This window comes from Procambarus clarkii, chromosome 71, assembly GCF_040958095.1.
Source record: "Procambarus clarkii isolate CNS0578487 chromosome 71, FALCON_Pclarkii_2.0, whole genome shotgun sequence".
NCBI classification, from domain to species: domain Eukaryota; kingdom Metazoa; phylum Arthropoda; class Malacostraca; order Decapoda; family Cambaridae; genus Procambarus; species Procambarus clarkii.
Genome location: NC_091220.1, coordinates 17,551,352 through 17,562,507, shown reverse-complemented (window position 1 = coordinate 17,562,507; position 11,156 = coordinate 17,551,352). Strand labels below are relative to the sequence as shown.

The 11,156-nt window shown below is 49.9% G+C and overlaps 1 protein-coding gene across 1 annotated transcript in view; it reads left to right on the top strand.

The window, feature by feature from the left end:
• The window catches only part of LOC123745476 (uncharacterized), a 77,716-nt gene that overhangs the window by 55,857 nt on the left and 10,703 nt on the right, over window positions 1–11,156 (top strand). The window contains exon 25 of the mRNA XM_069312248.1: window positions 69–11,156. This exon is cut by the window's right edge and continues 1,126 nt beyond it. Within this exon, the coding sequence (XP_069168349.1) occupies window positions 69–11,156 (11,088 nt within the window). The remainder of the gene's footprint in view (window positions 1–68) is intronic.

Genomic DNA, 11,156 nt, shown 5'->3' with positions numbered 1-11,156 from the left:
ACCGTCCATACTGTAGCTGTCCTCCAGGAACCACGGGAAATCCTCTTAAAAAATGTGTGTCTTTACAGACAGACAGACCTGATATCCTACTACCTCCCATGAAAGAAATTATACCTCCAGAACCTGGCGACCCAGTCCGTCCATTACCTGGACCAACAAGTCCAGGTTTACCACCACTGGCTGAGCACCCAACACCGAGACCCAGACCACCACCAGTGACACAGCCTCCACCACCACCAACACCTGGTCCTATGGCTGTAGGATGTGAGAGCTCTGATGAGTGTCCGTTCCATAACTCCTGTGTCAACAAAGTCTGTTTTGACATTTGCCATCCTAGATTTTGTGGAGAAAATGCAGAGTGTCAGACATCTGGACACCGTCCCTCTTGCACATGTCCACCAGGAACCACAGGTAATCCTACCATTAAATGCTCGGCTCTTGCAGTGCATAAACCTGTTTCTTCAGCTCCTCCGGTTTCCGGAGGTAAACCGGTTTCTGAAGAAGAGACAACCATCCATATCATCTCAGGTTCCATAGCCACAGTACTTCCTCCTCTAGCAGAGTACCCAACACATCCTCCTCCACAGCCTCCAATCAAAAGACCTCTGCCACCTACAATAGCTCCTCTATTAACAGTTGCCTGTAAAAACAATGATGACTGTGACATGGAACATTCATGCCTGAACACACTTTGTTACGACGTTTGCAGTCTTGGAGTTTGTGGCGATAACTCTGATTGCAGGTCGATCAATCACAGACCGGTGTGCCTTTGTCCACCTGGGACAACTGGAAACCCACAAGTAGATTGCAAAGCATATGCGACAGAAAAGCCTGACATTACCACCCAACGTCCCAGTGTTGAACTGCTTCCAACTAGTGACCCACCAATCCGCCCACTTGCTAGTCCTACATCACCAAAACCACCACCTGTAGCTGAAGCTCCAGTTCCACCACCTACAGAACCTCCAGTTCCACTGCCTCCTGCAATACCAACTGCTCCACCAAATGCTGTAGGATGTGAGAGCACTGATAATTGTCCCTTTGAAACTAGCTGCATCAATCGCATCTGTCTAGACATCTGTCACCCTGGTCTGTGTGGTGAGGCTGCTGACTGTAAGACCGTGGACCACAGACCCACCTGTGTCTGTCCTCCAGGCACGACAGGCAATCCCACGCAGAAGTGTATAGCTGTCGCTACCGACAGGCCTGTTACCCACAGTCCAGTGGCAGGTACTTCAGTGTTACCGCCTGGAGAGCCAGTTTTACCGGCACCAGGTCTCACCTCTCCTGCTCCACCACCTTTAGCTGAACGGCCAACAACACCACCTCCAGAACCGACAATTCCAAGACCAACTCTTTCTCCAATCACTCCACCATTTGTCATTGCATGTAAGAATAATGATGACTGCACACAAGACAACTCTTGCATCAATAAACAATGCTATGATGTGTGCAGTCTTGGAGTCTGTGGCGAGGACGCAGACTGTAAGATCGACAATCATCGTCCAGTCTGTAGCTGTCCTCCAGGAACCACGGGAAATCCTTTGCGACAATGTGTGTCTTTACTGATAGAAAGACCAGCAACCCAACAATCTCCCATGGCAGAAATTGTGCCTACTCAACCTGACGACCCAGTACGTCCATTACCTGCACCAACAAGTCCAGGTTTACCACCACTGACTGAGCAGCCAACACCGAGACCCAGACCACCACCAGTGACACAGCCTCCACCACCACCCACACCTGGTCCTATGGCTGTAGGATGCGAGAGCTCTGATGAGTGTCCGTTCCATAACTCCTGTGTCAACAAACTTTGTTTTGACATTTGTCATCCTGGTTTATGTGGGGAAAATGCAGAGTGTCAGACAGTTGAACACATTGCAACTTGCACATGTCCACCAGGAACCATCGGTAATCCCACCATTAAATGCTCGGCTCTTGCTGTGGATAAACCAGTTCCACCGACTAGTCCGGTTGCTGGAGAGAGACCTCCTGGAGCAGAAACAATCATAAGTCCAATTCCAGGTCCCACAGGAACAATACTTCCTCCTATAGCCGAGGAGCCAAAACGCCCACCTACAGAACCACCAACATCACGACCGCTTCCACCTGCAATTGTTCCTCTAGGTTCAGTTGCTTGTAAAAACAATGATGACTGTGACATGGACAATTCATGCCTGAACCAAATTTGTTACAATGTTTGTAGCCTGAGCATTTGCGGTGAACAATCAGAATGTGTGAGTATCAATCACAGACCAGTGTGCCTTTGTCAACCTGGAACAACTGGAAATCCACAAGCAGGATGCAAAGCAATTGCGACAGAAAAGCCTGACATTACCACCCAACGTCCCAGTGTTGAACTGCTTACAACTAGTGACTCACCAATCCGCCCACTTGCTAGTCCTACATCACCAAAACCACAACCTTTAGCTGAAGCTCCAGTTCCACCACCTACAGAACCTCCAGTTCCACTGCCTCCTGCAATACCAACTGCTCCACCAAATGCTGTAGGATGTGAGAGCACTGATAATTGTCCCTTTGAAACTAGCTGCATCAATCGCATCTGTCTAGACATCTGTCACCCTGGTCTGTGTGGTGAGGCTGCTGACTGTAAGACCGTAGACCACAGACCCACCTGTGTCTGTCCTCCAGGCACGACAGGCAATCCCACGCAGAAGTGTATAGCTGTCGCTACCGACAGGCCTGTTACCCACAGTCCAGTGGCAGGTACTTCAGTGTTACCGCCTGGAGAGCCAGTTTTTCCGGCACCAGGTCTCACCTCTCCTGCTCCACCACCTTTAGCTGAACGGCCAACAACACCACCTCCAGAACCGACAATTCCAAGACCAACTCTTTCTCCAATCACTCCACCATTTGTCATTGCATGTAAGAATAATGATGACTGCACACAAGACAACTCTTGCATCAATAAACAATGCTATGATGTGTGCAGTCTTGGAGTCTGTGGCGAGGACGCAGACTGTAAGATCGACAATCATCGTCCAGTCTGTAGCTGTCCTCCAGGAACCACGGGAAATCCTTTGCGACAATGTGTGTCTTTACTGATAGAAAGACCAGCAACCCAACAACCTCCCATGGCAGAAATTGTGCCTACTCAACCTGGCGACCCAGTACGTCCATTACCTGCACCAACAAGTCCAGGTTTACCACCACTGGCTGAGCAGCCAACACCGAGACCCAGACCACCACCAGTGACACAGCCTCCACCACCACCCACACCTGGTCCTATGGCTGTAGGATGCGAGAGCTCTGATGAGTGTCCGTTCCATAACTCCTGTGTCAACAAACTTTGTTTTGACATTTGTCATCCTGGTTTATGTGGGGAAAATGCAGAGTGTCAGACAGTTGAACACATTGCAACTTGCACATGTCCACCAGGAACCATCGGTAATCCCACCATTAAATGCTCGGCTCTTGCTGTGGATAAACCAGTTCCACCGACTAGTCCGGTTGCTGGAGAGAGACCTCCTGGAGCAGAAACAATCATAAGTCCAATTCCAGGTCCCACAGGAACAATACTTCCTCCTATAGCCGAGGAGCCAAAACGCCCACCTACAGAACCACCAACATCACGACCGCTTCCACCTGCAATTGTTCCTCTAGGTTCAGTTGCTTGTAAAAACAATGATGACTGTGACATGGACAATTCATGCCTGAACCAAATTTGTTACAATGTTTGTAGCCTGAGCATTTGCGGTGAACAATCAGAATGTGTGAGTATCAATCACAGACCAGTGTGCCTTTGTCAACCTGGAACAACTGGAAATCCACAAGCAGGATGCAAAGCAATTGCGACAGAAAAGCCTGACATTACCACCCAACGTCCCAGTGTTGAACTGCTTCCAACTAGTGACTCACCAATCCGCCCACTTGCTAGTCCTACATCACCAAAACCACAACCTTTAGCTGAAGCTCCAGTTCCACCACCTACAGAACCTCCAGTTCCACTGCCTCCTGCAATACCAACTGCTCCACCAAATGCTGTAGGATGTGAGAGCACTGATAATTGTCCCTTTGAAACTAGCTGCATCAATCGCATCTGTCTAGACATCTGTCACCCTGGTCTGTGTGGTGAGGCTGCTGACTGTAAGACCGTAGACCACAGACCCACCTGTGTCTGTCCTCCAGGCACGACAGGCAATCCCACGCAGAAGTGTATAGCTGTCGCTACCGACAGGCCTGTTACCCACAGTCCAGTGGCAGGTACTTCAGTGTTACCGCCTGGAGAGCCAGTTTTACCGGCACCAGGTCTCACCTCTCCTGCTCCACCACCTTTAGCTGAACGGCCAACAACACCACCTCCAGAACCGACAATTCCAAGACCAACTCTTTCTCCAATCACTCCACCATTTGTCATTGCATGTAAGAATAATGATGACTGCACACAAGACAACTCTTGCATCAATAAACAATGCTATGATGTGTGCAGTCTTGGAGTCTGTGGCGAGGACGCAGACTGTAAGATCGACAATCATCGTCCAGTCTGTAGCTGTCCTCCAGGAACCACGGGAAATCCTTTGCGACAATGTGTGTCTTTACTGATAGAAAGACCAGCAACCCAACAACCTCCCATGGCAGAAATTGTGCCTACTCAACCTGGCGACCCAGTACGTCCATTACCTGCACCAACAAGTCCAGGTTTACCACCACTGGCTGAGCAGCCAACACCGAGACCCAGACCACCACCAGTGACACAGCCTCCACCACCACCCACACCTGGTCCTATGGCTGTAGGATGCGAGAGCTCTGATGAGTGTCCGTTCCATAACTCCTGTGTCAACAAACTTTGTTTTGACATTTGTCATCCTGGTTTATGTGGGGAAAATGCAGAGTGTCAGACAGTTGAACACATTGCAACTTGCACATGTCCACCAGGAACCATCGGTAATCCCACCATTAAATGCTCGGCTCTTGCTGTGGATAAACCAGTTCCACCGACTAGTCCGGTTGCTGGAGAGAGACCTCCTGGAGCAGAAACAATCATAAGTCCAATTCCAGGTCCCACAGGAACAATACTTCCTCCTATAGCCGAGGAGCCAAAACGCCCACCTACAGAACCACCAACATCACGACCGCTTCCACCTGCAATTGTTCCTCTAGGTTCAGTTGCTTGTAAAAACAATGATGACTGTGACATGGACAATTCATGCCTGAACCAAATTTGTTACAATGTTTGTAGCCTGAGCATTTGCGGTGAACAATCAGAATGTGTGAGTATCAATCACAGACCAGTGTGCCTTTGTCAACCTGGAACAACTGGAAATCCACAAGCAGGATGCAAAGCAATTGCGACAGAAAAGCCTGACATTACCACCCAACGTCCCAGTGTTGAACTGCTTCCAACTAGTGACTCACCAATCCGCCCACTTGCTAGTCCTACATCACCAAAACCACAACCTTTAGCTGAAGCTCCAGTTCCACCACCTACAGAACCTCCAGTTCCACTGCCTCCTGCAATACCAACTGCTCCACCAAATGCTGTAGGATGTGAGAGCACTGATAATTGTCCCTTTGAAACTAGCTGCATCAATCGCATCTGTCTAGACATCTGTCACCCTGGTCTGTGTGGTGAGGCTGCTGACTGTAAGACCGTGGACCACAGACCCACCTGTGTCTGTCCTCCAGGCACGACAGGCAATCCCACGCAGAAGTGTATAGCTGTCGCTACCGACAGGCCTGTTACCCACAGTCCAGTGGCAGGTACTTCAGTGTTACCGCCTGGAGAGCCAGTTTTTCCGGCACCAGGTCTCACCTCTCCTGCTCCACCACCTTTAGCTGAACGGCCAACAACACCACCTCCAGAACCGACAATTCCAAGACCAACTCCTGATCCAATCACTCTACCAGTTGTCATTGCATGTAAGAATAATGATGACTGCACACAAGACAACTCTTGCATCAATAAACATTGCTATGATGTGTGCAGTCTTGGAGTCTGTGGCGAGGACGCAGAATGTAAGATCGACAATCATCGTCCAGTCTGTAGCTGTCCTCCAGGAACCACGGGAAATCCTTTGCGAGAATGTGTGTCTTTACTGATAGAAAGACCAGCAACCCAACAACCTCCCATGGCAGAAATTGTGCCTACTCAACCTGGCGACCCAGTACGTCCATTACCTGCACCAACAAGTCCAGGTTTACCACCACTGGCTGAGCCCCCAACACCGAGACCCAGACCACCACCAGTGACACAGCCTCCACCACCACCCACACCTGGTCCTATGGCTGTAGGATGTGAGAGCTCTGATGAGTGTCCGTTTGATAACTCCTGTGTCAACAAACTTTGTTTTGACATTTGCCATCCTGGTTTATGTGGGGAAAATGCAGAGTGTCAGACAGTTGAACACATTGCAACTTGCACATGTCCACCAGGAACCATCGGTAATCCCACCATTAAATGCTCCGCTCTTGCTGTGGATAAACCAGTTCCTCCGACTAGTCCGGTTGCTGGAGATAGACTTCCTGGAGCAGAAACAATCATAAGTCCAATTCCAGGTCCCACAGGAACAATACTTCCTCCTATAGCCGAGGAGCCAAAACGCCCACCTACAGAACCACCAACATCACGACCGGTTCCACCTGCAATTGTTCCTCTAGGTTCAGTTGCTTGTAAAAACAATGATGACTGTGACATGGACAATTCATGCCTGAACCAAATTTGTTACAATGTTTGTAGCCTGAGCATTTGCGGTGAACAATCAGAATGTGTGAGTATCAATCACAGACCAGTGTGCCTTTGTCAACCTGGAACAACTGGAAATCCACAAGCAGGATGCAAAGCAATTGCGACAGAAAAGCCTGACATTACCACCCAACGTCCCAGTGTTGAACTGCTTACAACTAGTGACTCACCAATCCGCCCACTTGCTAGTCCTACATCACCAAAACCACAACCTTTAGCTGAAGCTCCAGTTCCACCACCTACAGAACCTCCAGTTCCACTGCCTCCTGCAATACCAACTGCTCCACCAAATGCTGTAGGATGTGAGAGCACTGATAATTGTCCCTTTGAAACTAGCTGCATCAATCGCATCTGTCTAGACATCTGTCACCCTGGTCTGTGTGGTGAGGCTGCTGACTGTAAGACCGTGGACCACAGACCCACCTGTGTCTGTCCTCCAGGCACGACAGGCAATCCCACGCAGAAGTGTATAGCTGTCGCTACCGACAGGCCTGTTACCCACAGTCCAGTGGCAGGTACTTCAGTGTTACCGCCTGGAGAGCCAGTTTTTCCGGCACCAGGTCTCACCTCTCCTGCTCCACCACCTTTAGCTGAACGGCCAACAACACCACCTCCAGAACCGACAATTCCAAGACCAACTCCTGATCCAATCACTCTACCAGTTGTCATTGCATGTAAGAATAATGATGACTGCACACAAGACAACTCTTGCATCAATAAACATTGCTATGATGTGTGCAGTCTTGGAGTCTGTGGCGAGGACGCAGAATGTAAGATCGACAATCATCGTCCAGTCTGTAGCTGTCCTCCAGGAACCACGGGAAATCCTTTGCGAGAATGTGTGTCTTTACTGATAGAAAGACCAGCAACCCAACAACCTCCCATGGCAGAAATTTTGCCTACTCAACCTGGCGACCCAGTACGTCCATTACCTGCACCAACAAGTCCAGGTTTACCACCACTGGCTGAGCCCCCAACACCGAGACCCAGACCACCACCAGTGACACAGCCTCCACCACCACCCACACCTGGTCCTATGGCTGTAGGATGTGAGAGCTCTGATGAGTGTCCGTTTGATAACTCCTGTGTCAACAAACTTTGTTTTGACATTTGTCATCCTGGTTTATGTGGGGAAAATGCAGAGTGTCAGACAGTTGAACACATTGCAACTTGCACATGTCCACCAGGAACCATCGGTAATCCCACCATTAAATGCTCGGCTCTTGCTGTGGATAAACCAGTTCCTCCGACTAGTCCGGTTGCTGGAGATAGACTTCCTGGAGCAGAAACAATCATAAGTCCAATTCCAGGTCCCACAGGAACAATACTTCCTCCTATAGGCGAGGAGCCAAAACGCCCACCTACAGAACCACCAACATCACGACCGGTTCCACCTGCAATTGTTTCTCTAGGTTCAGTTGCTTGTAAAAACAATGATGACTGTGACATGGACAATTCATGCCTGAACCAAATTTGTTACAATGTTTGTAGCCTGAGCATTTGCGGTGAACAATCAGAATGTGTGAGTATCAATCACAGACCAGTGTGCCTTTGTCAACCTGGAACAACTGGAAATCCACAAGCAGGATGCAAAGCAATTGCGACAGAAAAGCCTGAGATTACCACCCAACGTCCCAGTGTTGAACTGCTTACAACTAGTGACTCACCAATCCGCCCACTTGCTAGTCCTACATCACCAAAACCACAACCTTTAGCTGAAGCTCCAGTTCCACCACCTACAGAACCTCCAGTTCCACTGCCTCCTGCAATACCAACTGCTCCACCAAATGCTGTAGGATGTGAGAGCACTGATAATTGTCCCTTTGAAACTAGCTGCATCAATCGCATCTGTCTAGACATCTGTCACCCTGGTCTGTGTGGTGAGGCTGCTGACTGTAAGACCGTGGACCACAGACCCACCTGTGTCTGTCCTCCAGGCACGACAGGCAATCCCACGCAGAAGTGTATAGCTGTCGCTACCGACAGGCCTGTTACCCACAGTCCAGTGGCAGGTACTTCAGTGTTACCGCCTGGAGAGCCAGTTTTTCCGGCACCAGGTCTCACCTCTCCTGCTCCACCACCTTTAGCTGAACGGCCAACAACACCACCTCCAGAACCGACAATTCCAAGACCAACTCCTGATCCAATCACTCTACCAGTTGTCATTGCATGTAAGAATAATGATGACTGCACACAAGACAACTCTTGCATCAATAAACATTGCTATGATGTGTGCAGTCTTGGAGTCTGTGGCGAGGACGCAGAATGTAAGATCGACAATCATCGTCCAGTCTGTAGCTGTCCTCCAGGAACCACGGGAAATCCTTTGCGAGAATGTGTGTCTTTACTGATAGAAAGACCAGCAACCCAACAACCTCCCATGGCAGAAATTGTGCCTACTCAACCTGGCGACCCAGTACGTCCATTACCTGCACCAACAAGTCCAGGTTTACCACCACTGACTGAGCACCCAACACCGAGACCCAGACCACCACCAGTGACACAGCCTCCACCACCACCAACACCTGGTCCTATGGCTGTAGGATGTGAGAGCTCTGATGAGTGTCCGTTTGATAACTCCTGTGTCAACAAACTTTGTTTTGACATTTGTCATCCTGGTTTATGTGGGGAAAATGCAGAGTGTCAGACAGTTGGACACCGTCCCACTTGCACATGTCCACCAGGAACCATTGGTAATCCCAATATTAAATGCTCGGCTCTTGCTGTGGATAAACCAGTTCCTCCGACTAGTCCGGTTGCTGGAGATAGACTTCCTGGAGCAGATACAATCATAAGTCCAATTCCTGGTCCCACAGGAACAATACTTCCTCCTATAGGCGAGGAGCCAAAACGCCCACCTACAGAACCACCAACATCACGACCGTTTCCACCTACAATTGTTCCTCTAGGTTCAGTTGCTTGTAAAAACAATGATGACTGTGACATGGACAATTCATGCCTGAACCAAATTTGTTACAATGTTTGCAGCCTAGGCATTTGTGGTGAAGATGCCGATTGCAAAATTTTATATCACAGGCCAGTATGTCTGTGTCCACCTGGTACAACAGGAAATCCACAGCAAAGATGCTCTTCTATAGGCACTGTTCGACCTGAAACTGAACCACCAATAGCCAAGATAACACCAGCACCTCCTGGTGAACCTACGAGACCTGTTGCAGGTGTTAGCGTAGATCCCTTGCCCCCTCTGGTGTCTAAGCCTCCACCCAGCCCTACGGAGCCCCCTCTACCAGTAGTACCCAAGGTGCCCACTCCTCCACCTCTTCCTATTGGCTGCACCAGCAATGATGAGTGTCCATTTGATAACACTTGTGTTAACAAACTGTGCTTTGACGTATGTTATCCTGGGTTGTGTGGTATCAATGCCAATTGTGAGACAACAGGGCATCGGCCCTCTTGTGTGTGCCCCAGTGGTACCAGCGGGAATCCTACCATAGAGTGCATAGCTCAAGCTACGGAGAGCCCAGAGGAGCCTTCACCTCCCATGGGTCACAGCACTCCTCATTCACCTCATGAACCAGAGGTGCCCATTCAACCACCTGCATCCCCCAGGCCTCCACCTTTAGTAGAGATGCCCACCACAACACCTGAACCTCTGACACCGAGGCCCCCAATACCTCCTATTCAGCCTCATATTGTTATCGCTTGCAAAAACAATGATGAATGCCCTATAGACAACTCCTGTCTCAACCACATATGTTATGATGTCTGTGCTTTGGGTATCTGCGGAGAGAATGCTGCCTGCCAGATCTTCAATCACCGTCCTGTTTGTGAGTGCCCCCAAGGCACAAGTGGCACTCCTACAGACGGCTGCCAGGCAGTGCTTGTAGAGCACACAACGCCCCTCACGCCCACCATGGAAACTCCACCACCATTGATAGACAAGCCAATCATGCCAGTGGCGACACCGGGCTCAAGCCCCCCACCACCACTGGCTGAGGTAGGAACACCCAAGCCATCCCCACCTCCTGTTATCAGACCCCCGCCTCCGCCTACAGCTTCTCCTTTAGCAGTTGGGTGTGAAAGTACAGATCAATGTCCATATGACAATTCGTGTGTCAATCAGCTGTGTCTTGATGTGTGTCATCCAGCCCTGTGTGGTGAAAATGCTGAATGTCAGACAAGAGCACATAAGATAGAGTGCAGATGTCCTCCAGGCACCACTGGGAACCCCACACTCAAGTGTTCAGCATTAGCTGTGGTGGGGCCGACGACGACGCCGCCTCCAATGATTGGGGATCACACACCGCTGCCACAGCAGCCTCTGCAGCCTGGGATAGGACCCATCTCCACTCCTCTTCCACCCATTGCCCTGTTCCCTTCCACACAGCCGCCAGAGCCGCCACTCCCCACCCCTCCACCTCAACCCATTTTCCCACAAATATTAATAGCCTGTAAGAATAACGATGACTGTAACTTGGACAACTCGTGCATC